Source organism: Neltuma alba, unplaced genomic scaffold (assembly GCF_004799145.2).
Source record: "Neltuma alba isolate B1F8T4 unplaced genomic scaffold, ASM479914v2 tig00012727_pilon, whole genome shotgun sequence".
Classification (NCBI taxonomy): Eukaryota; Viridiplantae; Streptophyta; class Magnoliopsida; order Fabales; family Fabaceae; genus Neltuma; species Neltuma alba.
This window is the reverse complement of record NW_021637149.1, coordinates 67,750-86,189: the sequence shown is the minus strand read 5'-3', so window position 1 is coordinate 86,189 and position 18,440 is coordinate 67,750. Positions and strand designations below refer to the sequence as shown.

Below are 18,440 nucleotides of genomic sequence, written 5' to 3'. Positions count from 1 at the left end.
CAATCCTTGTGATTATCGTTTCAAAATGTGAAAAAAATTCTCATCAAAATTACAAAGTTGATTTGAATCCCTATGGTTCGGCCAAAAAGAAACTTAGATCACTATGAGATAATGCGTGTTCAATCTGTATCTGTAATAATAATAATTTTTTTAAAAAAAGAATCCACAGCTGAGAAACCTCTAATTTAATAATCAATAGATTCACCTGTATATTCAAAGAACTAATATGTATATATTCAAAATTTATTGCACACCCTGTTTCTCCCAGTACTTTCTCTGCCACGATTCAACCTGCAGAAGTGAACCCTGCTTTCTCCTTAAATGATGATGTAAAGATGGAGGGTCGTAGGGAGGAGGCAGAGTGCATGGATTGGAATTTGAAGGAGCCTTCACCATCGAATCCATCATGAACTTCTTTTCCAGCCCCTCTGCCTTACAAACCATGGCTTCTGCACACAGCTCAACAGCTTTCTCGCTCACACTGGGCTTGTATCTCAGCAACTTAGCATACGAACTTAAAAGATGAAACATGTAATCATACACATACTCCATTTTTAACTCTTCTTGTACGAAATCACTCGCTGCTTTTCCTATCTCTTGTGCCTGCAGTTTCCACGAACAATATTAACTCGGTGATCTTAGTTTTATATATACAACCACAATACAAGTCTTATCCCACCAAGTGGGATCAGTTATATGGAAGACAAGTCTTATCTTTGGCACTGGCTATAACACATAAGCAGGGTTTATAATTAGTGTCGAGTTTACCTTCTTCTTGTGGGTGTTTCCCCAATCAACCGCGAACTTAATGGATCTGCATTTGTCATCTTCCTTGATGGGCCAATAGTGGTGGAGTGGAAGCAAGCCTCTCGTGAAGAAGTCGTAATAATGGGGCGTTACTAAGAAAGTGACAGAATCACAGGATAATATATATTTTTCACTCACGGACCAGGCAGACCCTTCAATGTAGATCTTATACCTGCATGCACGCATCACGAGTTTGCTTATTTTACAAACACGTATCAAGTGAACAATAATGCAAACTTGTTTAATATATTATTACCTGTGAGTGCATTGGCTGGCCAGGTCTGATTTCTTGAACCCTTGTCGAGATTCTGATATCCAATCCTGATATGATATATTGGAATATGGACGTGAGGCTTTGTGATGAATGAGAATAATAAAGGTCACAGACAGAGATGTGAGAGAAAGAGAGAGAGAGAGAGAGACATAGTTAATTAGTTACCTGGGAGTATAAACGAGCATTCCAATCATGGGTTTGAGAGAGATTGCATTTAAGGAGGTCTTGTCTGGTTTCAGCAACGGCGGGATTGCCTTTCCAGTAAGCATAAGGCTCCCTTTTTGTCCATTTTGTTCTCTTGTTTCCTTCTTTCAACTCTCCCAACAGTCTCTCCCATGGCTTTATGTTCACCTCTGGCCTTCATCATATTATTTTTATCATTATATTATCAATTATGTTTGGTTAAATTGATTCATAATACTAGTAGTTTCTGCTTTCTAGCGAGTTTATTAAAATGTATAAAAAACTTAAAAAGAAGTTAAAAATCCCGTTAAAGAACGTAAAGATAATTTAAAACGATCTTGTTCAGAATATCTTTGTATCAGTGGTTCGACCAATTCATTAAAGCAGGCAAAAGTTTGTGTCTTGTTCAACCTATTACTGTATCAAGGTGAAATGAATTGTACTATTCACAACATATGAATAAAATCACCTTTAAATTTTATAAAATCGAAAATAAGAATCCCCGTTGAAAATAAAGCAATGGCATGAGCCATCATTTTATAATAAAACAACTGGATCATTCAAATAACTTATTCTTTGTTGGAACAAAGATTTTCATATCTTTTGAACATAAGAAAAATTCTATATGACTTCAGTAAAAGTCAATTAAATATGTATGTTCTGTTATTCTGTTTCGAATGACATTTTGAGCAGAAAAATAATTTTTTAATATACATTATGAAGAAAATTTATAAAACCAGGAGATTAATCGGTATAGTTGACAGCAAAATTTGGGCAGTTGAACGAATTAACTCTAGTAGGCAAGAATTTGAAGAACAAACAAATAAATAAGAAGGGTTGGTGACTTACCATCCCCAAAAGGACCAATCAGGGAAAACAATATCCAACGTGGCATCATCGGCACAGTAACGGAAAAGCGGAGGTGGTTCCGTGGCATTGGGTCCGCTATAGTCAACGGTCCTAATCACAGGCCAGTCCACGCAATCGAACATCAGCTCCAAATCAGGAACCTTCCCTGGGTACCTTCGCAACAACTGTAGGATCCCCCACAGGGTAAAAACGTCTCTCGTCTGAAAAGCCTTCGTGTACGTCTCCACATACGCCTTCCCTCCCACTATCACCAGTTTGAAATTTGCCGTCCTCTTCGCCCTCTTCACCATCTCCTCTGTGATTCCCGTGTGGGCCCACGGCCTCAGATCTTCGTGTATCCAACGGAAGTACTCCGGACACGTGCCTCCTCCTTGACGGTCGTGATCATCTGATGAGGTAGGGTAGTTTCCTTGGCATTTTCCGGTGCGGCTGTATTCAGTGCAATTCAGTGGAATTTCCACTTGCCTCCCGGAGTAGGAGTTGGTCATGTACGACGTGGTTCCCTGCTTGTGACCTGGGAAAATTATCTGTAAGAAAACCTTTGTCAGCTCCTGTGGCTGTAAAATATGTTGTTTATTTGGCATCATCCTTAAAAATATCAAAGTTTATTACCCCGTAAGATTTGCAACCGACAAAAATTGAAGGTTAAGAAAAATGTAATCGACAAAAATTAATGATATGATACGATAGGATCCCACACACAGTTAACATGAGCATTAAGTATCCACTATGCAATGACTACTTGAACAAGTGATGATAATTTGTTTGACCAGAACGAATACTGACAGTACCACTTACCGTGTTGCATGATTACATATTTTGACGAGGACAAAAAAGAAAAGTATATATGCTTTTCCCATTCATAGCACAAGTCATTTTCTTCTAGTTTAACTTACTTTTTAATTAATATTTTTGGTGCACACGAGGTAATTAAACTAGACTTATATTATACTGCTACATGGGAAGAGCATATATGATGCCGAAAGAAACAGTTCGGAATGAACAGCATTGAAATTTATTAGAATCTATCATGCCTAATTGTAACGCTAGTATATTCCGATGAGAATAATGCGCATAAACAAAGGAAGCAAAGTCAGTCGGGGGATTGAGACCAGAAATGGAAAGACCCAGTGCGCGCGATGTGGTCCCCACAAGTTCAAGTGCGCGCTAACGCGTGGCGCTATATCCTAGGGCTTTGTGGAAGTCACGAAATTTGAAAGGCACGAAAGTAGTTGCGGTCCCACAAGACTTATAGTAGCCACTTGTGCAGACACGTGGCTTCATTTCCACAAACGCTCTTTATACCCCCTGCACGAGTTAACCGACAATAGCGGCGCATGTCAACATTCAAAAATTTCGGGCATCAAAACGGTGATCACCCGAAACGACACGCCGTCGGAGCGACCTGAACTAGTGGGCCGTTTTACTATTCTACTACAACGGCAGGAAGTCGTTTAAATAATTTGGGAGGGTAAATAAAGAAATGGTGTGCGTTGGGAATTCCGGGTGACAGGAAGGAAACGTGGAAACAATTAATGAGAAGAGACTTTAGAGAGCCAATCAAGGTTGGACGCAGGGACACATACCGTGGGATTAAGGAAACGCGAGCAGACCAACGCGCCGACGACGAGGAAGATTGTGAACGCCAGAATTATAGAGGCTGGTCCGCCTGGTGACTTCATAAATGGTCGCCAGATCGTGTCTGGGAAATGACGGAAAGCCCACGATCCCATATTCTCGTACCCCTGAAACTGCATCTGCAACCTCTGCCTCGCTCCCCCACACCCACCTCGCACTGTCCTCTGTATATTCCACATTCCTGCAAGATCCCACCTTTCTCACAGTCTCTTCACTGGCCTCGCTGAGTTTCTCAGCTACTGATTTGATCCCTCATACACGAAACTCCAGAGCCTCGAGAGACGGGGAGAGATTGCTCTGTAACAAGGATGAGAATCGATGGTCAGTATGATTGGCCTGGTGTTGAATCATCAGCTTATAACGATTTGAGAGAACCAAGAAGAACACAGAGAGAGGGAGAGAGCGAGGAGTAACCTTGGAGATTTTCTTTTCGTGGGGTTGGATTTGGTAAAGAACCTGTATGAAAAGATAGATTAACCTTTAGAGGGAAAAAAGAAAACGGCAAGCAGATCGGATTGTTGGTTAATAGAAAGTTAGAACAGGGAAAGGAACTTAAAAAAGAAATCAAAAGAGGGGAGGGGAGAGAAGAAGAACGGTGGGATGAAAATAATTGTGGGATCTTTGAGGTGGGATCAGTGTGTGATGATTTGGTGACACTCACCTATTTATGTGATTACTTGTGTAATTATGTAGATAGACGTAGAAGAAAGAAGAAGAAAAAGTGGGATGGTGGTGGTGGTGGTGGTGGAACTGGACCTAGAAATTATGAAACTTGCTGGCGAAGATCTTAAGAAGCATACAAAAGTTAGAGACTTACAGATTTAGCGGACTGTGTCTGATTCTGGGAATTTAGCTTCATGCCCTGTTTAGGAGCATCTCACTAATTTATATCTCTGTTTGGCTTTCTAGTTTCTAGTCTCCGGTTTGCCTTTTCGTTCATTTTTCTCGTCACCATAAATCCTTTTTTTTTTTTTGGGGCATCGCCTGTCACCGTAAATCTACCCCCTCTCAACCGCAACTATTTTCAACAAGATATTAATTGATTGGGCCAGCGAAATATGAGACATCATTTGTTAGATTCCCAAAACGGCCACCCATGTCTGACTAAATAAAACCATTTTTATACTAATTCTCCAACTTCGAGTATTGACTAAAATTTTATATTAATTAAATGGGCAAATGCTTTTAGGAAAATACCAATTCGAAAACATTTTTTTTAAAAAAAAAAAGTCCCTTGAACTTGCAAGAATTCACCTAAATGGTAGTTTTTGCGACCAGGGCTCCCCTCAACTCAGAGGATCCGTGAATTGATAATTTAGACAATTTAAAATTCACATTTAAAGTCGTTCATTTCCAGTGCAAATCTCTTTTAAGCTCGTGATTGAGAAATTATTATTAAATCCAAATAATTTAAGTTAATGAATTTATTATAAATTTGGTAGTACTTCTCCCGTATTAATATAAACCTAATTGTGAAGTTGATGTTAGTCCTACATACAAGATCTATTTTACAAGCTTATTAATCTTTTTTTAAATTAATTCTATTAACATTCCCTTTATAATAATCAAGTAGGAGAAAGAGAAAGCGTTTTAGAAAAAAATATATTATATTAACTAATTTAATTAATATTTTTAATCTACTGAAATTAGTTAATTATGTTTTAGAATATCATATTTGGGCGAAATGAGATTAAACTGGAGCCTAATAAGTTGTGTCTAGAGAGTAAAATGGAAATTGGAAAATAAAGGAAAGAATGAATATTACTTCTTCGGTTACAGAGAAATTTCGGAATCCGGGGGTTTGAGTGCTGGGGATCAAGAGGATACGGATTAGGAGGAGTTCAAATGCAAGATGTCTGAAAATGAAGATGACAATAATGTTGTGTCGTACAGTTGTTATCCTCTGAAATGGAAGCTTGAAAACGACAACTGTGTGATCATAAAATAAAAGGGAAACGACACCTTATGTTGTTCCAAGTGGAAGCAATGACTCATCGGTTGTTATCTCCATTAACTTTTCGGCGACTTCATTAAACTTTTTGGTCAACAACTTTAACTGTTATTACTTAATACTACATCCAGTTCTAATTATAAGACCCAGTTGATTTATTTGAGGAGATTAAGGAATTAAGTTAAGTTAGTTATTTGTAATAAATAAATGTTGTCATTCCTAAAATATCCTTGCTAATTAAGTGTATTGACTAAAACTATCATTATTAGAAGGATTATTTTGGAAAAAAATGCATAAATATGAGAGACAAAATAGATTGGAGTCTTATAATTAGGACCAAATAAAATTAAACAGATTCTCGAGAAGACCCTCCATTTTCTTCACCATTCGTTCCAGTTTGGTTGGTCTTTTTCGAAGTAACTTCATAATTGTATCATTTAACCAATCATAACTCACTATTTATTACTTCTCCGGTCCTTATTATAAGACCCAATTTGACTTTTTATTTGATCCTAATTATAAGACCCAATCCATTTTCTCTTTTATATTTATGCATTTTTTTCCAAGATAATCCTTCTAATAATGATAGTTTTAGCTAATATACTTAATTAGCAAGGATATTTTAGGAATAACAACACTTATTTATTATAAATAACCAACTTAACTTACTTCCTTAATCTCCTCAAATAAGTTAATTGGGTCTTATAATTAGGACCGGAGGAGTATTTTATTCTGAATACTGATGAAGTGGTGATTAATATTCCCATAGATTTGTCTTTACTTTCAAGATGCCTTTAAATGTAAATGCTCCCCCTACATCCAGGTATTTTAACATTCATAACTGCATAAAAATCATGACATCTAAAAAAAAAAAAAAAGCTTTGTCTTTTTTTCCCCCTACATCGCGCACTTGCCCCTCCAATTTTCGTAATATTAGCGTATGGAACCTACAACCTTCTGTAAATATATTTATTTGAACAATTAGTCATGAATCATATTATAATTATACAAACGTAAAGTATATTTTAAGGCACGAGCAAAACAGTAAGCACCTCAGGATTTTCTCTCACTCAGCTATCCATTATTTATGCATTGAATTAAATCAATAATGAATTACATGAATGACATTATGGCATAGCCTATACATACACTATCTCTGATTCTTAATATAAGAGTTAGTTAATTAATTTAAGTAGATTAAAAAAGTTTGTTAAGTTAGTTGTTTGTAATAAATATGTGTTGTCTTTCTTAAAATACCCTTGTTAATCTTGTCTATTAACTAAAACTACTATTTGATAAAATATTTAATATGTGCTATCACTGGAAGGATTACTTTAAAAATAAATAAATAAATATAAGAGACAAAGTAGTTTAGAGTCTTATATTGACAATAAAATTAAAAATTAAATTAACTCATATATTAAAAAGGAGAGGTATTATAAGTTAATTTTGGTGACTTCTCCTTCATTTGCCTAAATTTGAAAACTAGGGGTGGGGTTGGGGACTCACCGCCTCCCCCACTCGATGCGGTCATTGTCCATTAAAGCACCCCGCTTGAGCCTTGGACCCAGCCTCATCACATTGGGCTATATACTGGGCAAGTGAATAAATTTGGACCAATGGTATTCAGCCTAACCCTAGCCTATGCCAAGGGTGGCCCTGGCTCCTAATACGTGCTTCCCATTCTTTTTTCTCTTTATACGAGATACTTTTTTTGGCATAACTTGTTTCCATTTACAAAAAGAACGCTTAACTATACATATGTGGAATGAGAGGATAGAATTGTATAGACAGCAATGCTCCAGCACGCCTTAAAACTTATTTTGTCTGTTTTTTTTTTTTTTTTAGTGGGCTGGCCTTAAGGTCTTTCCAGCCAATTATCAATAGCTAATCCCTTTTGACTTTTGAGGCACATGTATTATAGAAGCGGGCTTTCGTCCGTTTTAACAAGATATTTTTCATACACATGATTAGGACTCGATCGGACTCCTAACAATATATTATCTCGTATTCTTAATATAAGAGCTAGTTAATTAATTTGAACAGATTAAAAAAGTTAGTTAAATTAGTTATTTGTAATAAATAAGCTCTGTTTTTCCAAAAATATCTTCACTAATCAAGTGTATTGATTAGAACTACTATTATTATAAGCACTGACTTGAAAAAAATGGATAAATATGAGAAATAAAATGGATTAGGGTCTTATATTTAGGATGAAAATAATAATCAAATGAGCTCTTATATTAAAAACCGGAGGCGGTACTTAAATGACCCAATTATCTATTAACCATATCAAACTTTATTGATAGCTTGTTTTGCTTTTGATCAATCTAGTCTTGAGTGTGGTGTAAAAATGGGTCATTCTTTTTTAAAAAACATTATTTTTAAGCTGATTAGAATAGAAGATTACAACAAACCGGAAATCCCAAATCAATTGTAATTTAGTTAGATGCAATTATATTACAAACACTGGTGACATGTAAAAATTACTTGGATTATATGGTCGATTGGATGAATCGAGAAGGGGGTTAGTCCAAAGTGTGAGTGAAAAATGAAAAGCAGAAGAAGAGGACCCCAGCACTAACAAGTTGGCCAAGCGGAATAAAAGCGGGTCTCAAGGCGATTGGTGGAAAAATATTATCAGTTAGGATTAAGATAGAATGAAGACGGACATATATATATATATATATATATATTACTTTCAGTCTTTAATATAAGATCTCATTTGACTTTTATTTTGGTCCTACATATAATATCTAAATTCACTTTGTTTCTCATATTTATCCTTTTTTTTTTCAAGATAACTCTTCTAATAATAATAATAATTATAGCTAATAAACTTGATTAGCAAAGATGTTTTAGGAAAAATAACACTTATTTATTACAAATAGTTAACTTATTTTTTTAATCTACTCAAATTAGTTAACTAACTCTTATATTTAGAATTGGAGGCAGTGTTAAAATGAGATGAAATATACGAAAGTAGACAAAATAAACACAATCCGAGATTCAAGAAGGCATAATTGAAAGAACAGGAAGGTTGAACTGGAGTTGGATAGGAATAAGGATTAGAGCACAAAAAGGACATGACACTTCACACAGCTGTTGATTTTGAAAGATAAGTATCATATAATCCCTCCTTTTCAAAAGAAAAGAAAAGAATTCATTGTATTTCCTTTATTTTCTGTTCTGTTATTGATTACTTTTAGATTTCAAAAATACATTATATTGTGCGTGTACATGTATGTATGTAATTTGGGGGGGTTGTAATTAAGTGGTAGGGAAAGGGACGGGACGTGAGTTATTTGTGACTCACAGTGAGCCTTCGGCAGCTTCGAAAATAATAAAAGGAGGCGTTACCTCAAAATCTCTGTCACCCTCACCCTTCCCATCACTGTGCTTCCTTCTTCCTTTACATCCATCTCTCTCGATTCTTTCTCTTTTTTCCAATTTCTTTCTTTATACTTATTACTTGGATTGAATTTGATTATTGTTTAACCCAATTTTTTTCCTCATCCCTCTGTCTACACTCCAAAAGAAGTTTTTTCTTTAGAAAATATGACTTTTTATATTAATTAATTATCCAATCTGAAGTATTTTAATTTACAATAACTGATTTTTAATTATATCTGAAAATAAATATCCTAAATTAAATTCCCAAAAATACTTGAAAAGCCGAATAGTACTTTCATGCAAAGTAAATTATTCACAAGTTATAAATATTAGAGCTTATATTTTTCATATTTCATGCCGTGTGCAGGTTTTTAAATAGAAAAATGCATCCTTTTTTTTTTTGGGTTAAGGGTTTCACATCGAAGAAACTGTTTAATTAATCAAGAAAGTAAAAAACAATATGTGTTGGGTATAATTAATTAAGGGGGAAAATTAAGCAAAATGAGTTGGGAGCGTGCAAATAAATGATGGCCCTGAAAAGGTTTGACCGATCATCAATGGATGGACACAGTTTTTGTAGCACAAATCAGCTACATATATCCCCACACACCCCTTTTCCTCTTTAGCTTTTTCACCTGAATCAAATTAAAGTATATGTTTTGTTATACCATTCAGAAAATAACTTAATCCACGTATATTTATTTCTAATAAAAAACTCACACTATTCATAAATATATAGAACTATTAACTCTTTTATATAGTTCATAACCGACTTGAACTTCTTAAAAGACAGAGCTAACTGTTAATTCAATGCGAGGAGGAGCGAAACAAATCATAGGATCAAAGAATTTTTGTTCTCCCTAAAAACAGAAGCTGCTCTATATGTGTGTGTGTCTTTGTGTGTGTGTGTGTGTGTAGGATGTGTGTTTAAGATGGTTAGAAGAAAGATTTAGTCATAATCAATAAGTAGTAGGTACCAAAATATTTCATTTGTTTATGAGATTGAGTTTTATTCCGTTAACTCCCACTTGAGACACAATCATATCATAGCAGCTCGTTTTCTAAATCGAAAAGTGAATGACACACTTTAATTATGAGACTATACAAAAGTGCTGGGGGAATTAAGTGCATGAATAATTAGGATCATTTAATTTGATGAAACGAGTTAATTAACTTGCCTAATTAACGTCCGACCCGCAGCCGCATAGAGCGTGGAAGAAAGGTCCTTCACAACATTTTACAGCCACAATCTGAAACGACATAAAGCCTTTCAATTTCTGTCCAAACAACACAACAAAAGAGAAAGACAGCGACTCCATTGTTCACATTTAATGAAGCATTCCATCATTCCCCGCACACACAGAGCACAGCCCCCTCATCGGAATTTCAAATAGTTTCAGAGATATACACAAAGATTTATATTCATACATGCGCACCATAGTCCAATTTGATTCTAAATGTAGGTCATTTGCAAGAAAAAGTTTTGGCCATAGATATAAGTTATTTGTAATATATTTAATACTTGCTTTTTAATTTTATCCTTATTTAATTATTATCGTAAAGAAAGAAAGAAGGGAGAGATATGAACATGATTTGTAAATGTAAAGATAAAACTTTAATGAGAGTAAAATAAAAAATATTATCAATTTGACATATTTCTTAATATATCAAAATGGGTTACAAGTGATTTATATTAAGGATCAGGGTGATATAGATGAGATAGATAGATAAGATATGTGTAGTAACTTTTTTTTTCCCCCGAGTGAATGGATATATGTGATAATTAATAATGGAGAGGGGGAGAGCGGGAAGAGGGTAAGTGACAGTTTTGTCCTTCCACGCGTGAATGGGGGAGTTCAAAACCCAAGGCTTTATAAAGGGACGCTTGGGAGGGTTTTGTTTAAGCAGATATATCACTTTGATCGAAGCCAAAGGGTCACCACTGTTACCACCCTTCACCTCCATTCTTCTCCTCCCGCTGCTATCCTCATTATTCCATTCTTCTTCTTCTTCGGATCTTCTCTCTCTCAGCTAATCCCACTATGTCGACGGTCACGGTAATTTAGTTCTTCATTCCTTATTCTCTTTCTCTTTCTTTCTCTGTGTTCCATGCACACACAAGCACGTATGTACAATGTGAAAAAAAAATATGGTGTGGTCTAGCTAGCTAGTTTGGGAAAATATGATCATCAAGAGAGAAATCGATGGATAATTTAGATATGTATTGTTGTGTTAAGTGTGGGATCTGATGATGCAGACTGTAGAGGTAAGAGTTCCGAATCTGGACTGTGAGGGATGTGCCTCCAAGTTAAAGAGGGCTCTCTTCAAGCTTAAAGGTACTTTCCAACTTTTTTTGCTTTTGATGAATGCCGTGGGGCTTCCTTGTGCTAAAATGAACACGCACGCTTAGAAAGCGCAACACACAAAGAATACCCCTTTCCAATAGAGTCATCATATATTACCAGTCTTGTTCATGATGATGAGATTCACTTTGGTTTTCCAAATGATCTATGTTGTTTTTTTGTTTTGTTTGGGGAGGTCATCAAAAACCTTGGTGCATCAGAAACAGAGTATATAGAAAAGGCCAATACTAGCGTTAATAATGATACTGGTAGATGCTAGCAGATATATTTCTTGTTTCTGTACGTAGACAATATAGCAAGTCTGCAAAAGGGAAAAAAAACCAATGAATAATTTAATAGATGACATGCAACATAAATTATATCAAAATTGCACTAATCACCGCGTCAAATTGTCAATATAGTGTAGCTTGCTTCTTGAGTTCCATGTTTTGGCATGAAACTCGAGATCTAGCTTTTATTTTATTTTATTTAAAAAAACACACTAGAGATGAGTTAGATGATACTACCTCCAGTTCTAATTATAAGATCTTATTTGCAGTCTACAAATAAAGTCTTATAATTAGAACCAAAGGTAATATTATATATTTATAATATTATAGATTTATACTATCTCCGATCCTTAATAAAAGACCTTATTTGACTTTTATTTTGGTCCAAATATAAAATCCCAATCCACTTTATCTATCATATTCATGTATTTTTTTTCAAGTTAGTCCTTCTAACAATGGTAGTTCTAACCAATATACTTGATTAGCAAGGATATATTTGGAAAGATAACATCTATTTATTATAAATAACTAACTTAACTTCTTTTCTTAATCTCTTCAAATTAGTCAACTAGATCTTATAATTAAGGCTGAAGGTAGTATTATAGGTTCATCTTCAATAAAATCGAATGAGAAACCCCAGCCCATGAAAGAATTAGGCGAAGAGAAGTACTGGAAGTGACGCCTTGCCCAGCACCCAAATAAAACCTACTCTATAATGAATGAAAATTTGAATCCCTGCCCAAGAAGATGCTCACATTTAGTACTTAACAATGTCTCAAAAGGAATTGTCTTTAATAGAAAAATACTTATGCTACCAAAAATTTTTTTGGATGAACTAAGAAAGTAGAAACTGATCCAACATGGAAAGATTGACAAAAGAACCATAATTAGAAGATTTTTTTGGGGGGGGGGGGGTGCGAGGTTGTGAAATTGAACTAGATCTGAAAAGGAGCACAAAAAGTGTTGTCTCTGTCCTGCTTTATAGATTGAGCTGCCTCATATTCTCCAATGTCACTATTTTACCTAATTTATTGTAAACTGTTCGCCACATAGATATGTCTTAAATTTATGTATACACATGAAATAAACAAATAAGAGACAGCATTTAAAGCGATGATGACATGTGAACATGATGGACACAGGAGTGGAGGAGGTGGAGGTCGAGATAGAAGAACAGAAGGTAACAGCGAGAGGGCATGGAGTGGAGTTAGAGAGGAAGGTGTTGAGAGCCATCAAGAGAGCCGGCAAAGTTGCAGAGCCATGGCCTTATTCTGGGACCCTCTCTCAGTTTACGACGTCGTTGCACAAGTACCCCACCTACATCCTCAACCACTACTACAACGACTCCTCCAAATCGGAGGCCTCCAATGGCGTCCACACCTTCTTCCACACTCCTTCTCTCTACTCCGTCGCCGCCTCCTCCGATGAACCCTTTGCTTCCCTCTTCAGCGACGAAAACCCTCACGCCTGCTCCCTCATGTAATGTATCCTTCTCATAATGCTTAGCTATTTCTCTATGATCTACAGAAGCAAGTTATCTAATTTGTGTAAAGCCTAGCCATTGTATTATCTAAGTTTTTACCATGTCGTATGAAATTAAACCACGTTGGTCGGTTGGTCCATCTCCTGTAACTTCTTTGAATTGTGTTTCAATTTGAAAAAGATCGTCCGAGAGTGGGCCAGCCATGAATGGAATTGAATTTGAATGGCTTATTAATTAGCTTGGGAAGCAGGTGGGGTTTGGCAACCCAGCTTTTTTCTGTAACTTTATCAGCTGATGATAATGTTGGATCTGAGTCTGACGATGATATATATATATGGTGGCCATATGTTCAAAATCATCCTCCCTTTTACAGGCAAACGTAGGGACTTTAAAGATTCCCTTTACATCTCTTTTTTCTGATCCTGAGTGACAAGTACAAATTGGACAGATCAAGAGCCCATAAAATGATCTTAAATAATTTAGAAGAAATTAACAATACGTGATGTACCAATGTATGATTTAATCCTTATTTCTCATTATACGTTTCAAAGATATATATATATGTATATATATTTGAATACACTCTTCTATTCAAATAATAGATGATATTCGTTAAAAGCGATGTCGATCGATACAATTCAATACTAGAAGGTATATTGGGATGCTTTTATATGTATTGAGACTCAAGAGCAGTCACATTTGAATTAGCAGCTAAACGTTATATTTAATTTAATTAATACTAGTAGCTGGTCATATTATAATCCAACAAAGTTAATAGTTACTGTAGGGTGGTCAAAATGATACTCTCTCATTGCTCTTGGAAGTCGACTCTCCTCATCAAATTTTCACCACAAAAACACTGCAAATCATCCATTAATTTCCGATCTCGATCGCTAAATATACAATGACAGTATTGGACTTTAAAATAACAATTTTTTTAAGACATTTAAAACCAGCGATCGAGTACATATAAACGTTCTTGCAAATTATCTTGTTCAATGGATTTTTTTTAATGGCCGACATAATGTAGCATAATTAAATTGAAAATATATTAGTGTACCTCAAAGCATTATTGCAACAAAAAAGAGCATCATATACTTTCTTTTGAGGAACATTACAATGTATTATAGTCATATAATACCTCTAGTCCTAATTATAAGACCCCGTTTATAATCTACAAACGAGGTCTTATAAATATAATCGAATATAATATATATTAATTTATTCTTAAAGATGGAATACAAACGGATGAGGGAAACAATTGAGAGATAATTTTGTTTTATATAGGATGATAAATTTGATTGAGATCAAGTGGACTTAATTAAATTTTTTATATTATATATATGTCGTTTTTCAAAGGTTTCTGGGACGGCATGACAAAACATATAGTTGCAAACATTTCCAGAACAGACATTGTTACGTAATGGAAAAATATTATATACGTGTGAGTATGTAAACCAGTGCCGCTGCCAGGTTGTGAAGAAGACAAAGCTTAATTTATAAATCATAAAATATACTCAAAAGCACACTTACTTTTGTCTCGACAAGGAAATATTTTAGGATCATGCATGCGCGCCGTTGGCATTGATAATAAAAAATATCTATTTATAAATTTCACCTTATAATGGGCCATGGGCCAGAATCGGGAAGCCCATAAGAGATTCAGGCCCATAAAAGCGCAAAGCTATTTCAAGGTCAAACATTCCTGCGGCTACTATCCCAAAGGCCGAGACAGAAAATGGCATTCAATGGGTCCCTCTCTTAGATGTAATCTCGCACTCCCACGCACTCATAAACGTCACTCCTTCTTAAACCTTACGCTTTCGAGACACTTCATCCCACACAAATTTTCAACTCTTCTTTTGCCTCCTGCTCTCTCTCGTCATCAACTCTTCTTCCTCCTTCAATGGCTCAGGTACTTCTCTTCCTTTCTCATCCGATTTATCTGAATGATTCAGAAAAGTTCGACTTTTTCACTTTAGCCTTCTTTTTCATCTTCTTTCTGCCTCTGTGTTTGGATCTGTAGCAGAAGGTGGTGTTGAAGGTCATGACTATGACTGATGATAAGACGAAGCAGAAAGCAATAGAAGCAGCTGCAGATATCTATGGTGCTTGAAATTCCATCTTCCCCTTCACACAAGAACTCATTTTTCTGCGTTCAATAATGGAATTTAACCCAGGAATCATCTGATTTATTGGTTGGTGATTTTTTTTTTTTTAATATCAATTAGGGGTTGATTCGATCGCTGCGGATATTAAGGATCAGAAGCTGACTGTGATAGGCCAAATGGACACAGTGGCAGTAGTGAAGAAGCTGAAGAAGGTGGGAAAGATTGATATCCTATCCGTTGGACCTGCCAAGGAAGAGAAGAAAGAAGAGAAGAAAGAGGAGAAGAAAGAAGAGAAGAAGGAAGAGAAGAAAGAGGAGAAGAAGGAAGAGAAGAAGTAAAAGGACAATAATTACATATTGTCTGTCGTCTTCTTCAAATTCTCCCCCCTTTTCAATTTTCAAGTTTTCTGATAATTTCCGTATGCACAGAAGCCATGGCTATCTATATGGTAAAAGCATTGCCGTAGCTTTTTCTTTCTTTCTTTCTTTTTTTTTTCTTTTTTGCTGTGGGTTTATCTTCAAAATCTAGGGTCACAGTTTTCTTCTTGTTCGGCAGAATCAGCAGTGCAAAAACTCAGATAGTCGACAATTTTGTGTGGGTTTCATTTTGCATTTAATGTAGTTATTAGTGGCGTATGAAATAAGGAATAATTTATTATGCAATTGGCTCTTTTGGCACTGATAATATCGATGGATTTTGCCATGTTTGTGAAAAGAAAAGAGGTTGGTATGGAAGGTCAAGAAAATTTGGGCATCACGAAATCCTTTTTGAGTTTGTGGGTCATTTTCTAGAATGGCACCAAAGTTCAGAAGGGGCCAAGGAATCCAACCCTGGAGTGATAAAAGAAATGAATGGGGACAAAAGTGGTCTTCAAATGATTCTGTTGAGAGGGAGAGATGACTCATGGACACACAAGATTGTTTGATGAGCTAAGCACTTTCATTAATCCTTTTGCTCATGTCACTTGGTTAGGTTAGGTTATAAATGGTCAGTTTATGAATAGAATTTTCCGTTTTGGATTTGTTAATCTTACGCCTCACAACTTCACGCGTGTTGAAGGAAAAGAATTTGGTTGATATGATCACTAGAAGTTTAATTTCTCAATGTAATGCAACAAAACGTTGGTCATACCTGAATTTGCCTTGATTAATTATGTTATTTTCAGAAATTTTATCAGCACGGCCGACCCTGCTTGTAACACTCAAACACCTAAAATGGCAGGTGGCCCAAAAAATTTACGGGAAAAAAATGGCAATCCCGTAGTAGACAAAGAAAAATGGAACTTGAATTGTATGAGCAAACCCTTTAGGAGGAAATAGGGTAGCAAAGCGCTTCCAGAGGTTGCATTCAATGCAGATAGAGCATCAACACGTGGCTGACACACAAATTTGTCATGACAGGGAATGGCATAAAAGCTTCTTCAGCATTTAAATATTTAACTAAGAAAAAATGCCAAAAAAAAGTTTAAAATTATTAAATGCTAAATAAAAAATATCAACAAAAATTTATTGTTATTTACAAATTCAGATCAAGCACCAAATAAAATGTTATCAAATCTGATTTGAAATTTAATAATTTTTAACTTTTTTTGGTCATTTTCCCTTTGACTAATTTACTAGAGCAGCATGGGTCCATCTTAGGTTCCATCTTATCATCATCATCATCATTATTAAAAATTCAGCATACAAGTGATGAAGGTTAGCCTATCACAAAACAACATCAATTAAATATACAAATTAATGCATGCACTCCATAAAATAGAATATGGCATCCTATAATGAATGGAAAAAATAGAATATCTGCTTGGCAAGCTGGCATCTTTGAGTCTTTGATTCCATGAGCTATATATGGAAGGACATGTGATCTTGGCACTTCAAAATTCTGTACACAACACCAAAAGCACCTACAAAACCTGCTGTGCAAGGCAATGGTCGAAACTAGCACAGGCAACAGCTACAGTTCAAAATGAGCTTGCGGCACTTTGACTGGTTTGGACTCTGCACAAGTATCCAGCTGAAAAATGTGCCATAAGAACTTCACGCTGACAGTGGAGAGGGGATGTGCTTTCAATCTTCACCTCGAGTGGACTAGGGGCTGTCATCTCTTAGGCCAAGAAAAACAAACCAAAAACCTTGAGCAAGTGTCAAGAAAGCATCAGTGAACATTTTACCAAGTCCATTGCTCTTGGAGCTAACCAATCACTTTAGATTTTCAGCTTCAGATATATCAGAATATTGGGATTGATTTCTTTGGAAAGTAGGAAATGAAATCTTAAATGCATCATCCAACGCGAAAGAGTATGCCTGTAAAATCATCTGAAGACGGAATGTAGCTTGAACAAAGTCTGAGGATACTCTAGCTGTAATTAAAAAAGAGAAGGTCAGAATTGCCCAATCAACCGGGCGACTTATTGTGATGCTATTCTCATCGCTTTAATCTCAAAAGGAATAAACTTCTGAAGCGACCGCCCCCATCAAGCTACTTCAATTAACATTATCATGTTAAGGAGATCTAACCATATGCATCTCCAAGATACCACTAATGCAACAGATATGAGAAATTATTATCAGACTAAACTGGATACCACCCCATTTAAGAAACAGGATCCCCGGGTCGCTGGTTCAATGTGAATCATTGCTTAAAGTATAAGCTCACATTATCTTGGTTGCGTGATGCAAGCGGGCCCTAGGTTGATTTTCTACTTCACAATCTCAAATAGTCAAATATGTTGTCTTTGCTTTATATTTGTCAAGGTCTGAATTCTTTGGTAGACTGAACTATAAATATCTACCTTCGAAAACCTCATTGGTTCTTAAATTTACCCTGGAACCATTAGATCTAAAAACCAAAATTATGCATTACTAATCACAGCACCTCCTGAAACCCACCCTATGACGTCTGCCACTACCTTTGTCCTCAAATATTCACAATGAACCTTTGACCGACAAACTGTAAACCATTTATCCATCCAAGAGATCTCGAAACCTTGTTAAGTCCATAGACTATTGCTGTCCAATGCCACAGACAAATCCACCAGAAAATTGTAGTGACTATGACTGGTTCTTCACGGACATAAGATAAGCAGAAACAAAAAAGGA

The 18,440-nt window shown here is 35.7% G+C and overlaps 3 protein-coding genes across 5 annotated transcripts; 2 read left to right on the top strand and 1 right to left on the bottom strand.

Moving 5' to 3' along the window:
* Positions 1 to 9: 9 nt before the first annotated feature.
* LOC114730271 (O-glucosyltransferase rumi homolog) lies at positions 10 to 4,674 on the bottom strand. 2 transcript variants are annotated; one of them, XM_028917317.1, is made up of 8 exons: positions 4,590 to 4,674; positions 4,187 to 4,228; positions 3,721 to 4,069; positions 2,114 to 2,661; positions 1,247 to 1,439; positions 1,064 to 1,128; positions 769 to 979; positions 10 to 603 (listed from the first exon to the last, which is right to left on the bottom strand). In XM_028917317.1, exons 3-8 carry the CDS (start codon positions 3,949 to 3,951, stop codon positions 244 to 246), a joined length of 1,608 nt encoding a protein of 535 aa, XP_028773150.1. In that variant the 5' UTR covers positions 3,952 to 4,069; positions 4,187 to 4,228; positions 4,590 to 4,674; the 3' UTR covers positions 10 to 243. The 2 variants fall into 2 exon arrangements, with proteins under 2 accessions (XP_028773150.1, XP_028773151.1); XM_028917318.1 differs by lacking the exon at positions 4,590 to 4,674 and adding an exon at positions 4,434 to 4,475.
* Positions 4,675 to 11,033: 6,359 nt separating this feature from the next.
* LOC114730273 (heavy metal-associated isoprenylated plant protein 31-like) lies at positions 11,034 to 13,586 on the top strand. Its single transcript, XM_028917319.1, has 3 exons — positions 11,034 to 11,173; positions 11,374 to 11,452; positions 12,891 to 13,586. The coding sequence occupies exons 1-3, from the start codon at positions 11,159 to 11,161 to the stop codon at positions 13,229 to 13,231; spliced, it is 435 nt and encodes a 144-aa protein (XP_028773152.1). The 5' UTR covers positions 11,034 to 11,158; the 3' UTR covers positions 13,232 to 13,586.
* Positions 13,587 to 15,043: 1,457 nt separating this feature from the next.
* Positions 15,044 to 16,026, top strand: LOC114730274 (heavy metal-associated isoprenylated plant protein 39-like). 2 transcript variants are annotated; one of them, XM_028917321.1, is made up of 3 exons: positions 15,044 to 15,146; positions 15,261 to 15,339; positions 15,463 to 16,026. In XM_028917321.1, the coding sequence occupies exons 1-3, from the start codon at positions 15,138 to 15,140 to the stop codon at positions 15,678 to 15,680; spliced, it is 306 nt and encodes a 101-aa protein (XP_028773154.1). In that variant the 5' UTR covers positions 15,044 to 15,137; the 3' UTR covers positions 15,681 to 16,026. The 2 variants fall into 2 exon arrangements, with proteins under 2 accessions (XP_028773154.1, XP_028773153.1); XM_028917320.1 differs by having other exon boundaries at positions 15,138 to 15,146; positions 15,258 to 15,339.
* Positions 16,027 to 18,440: the final 2,414 nt, after the last annotated feature.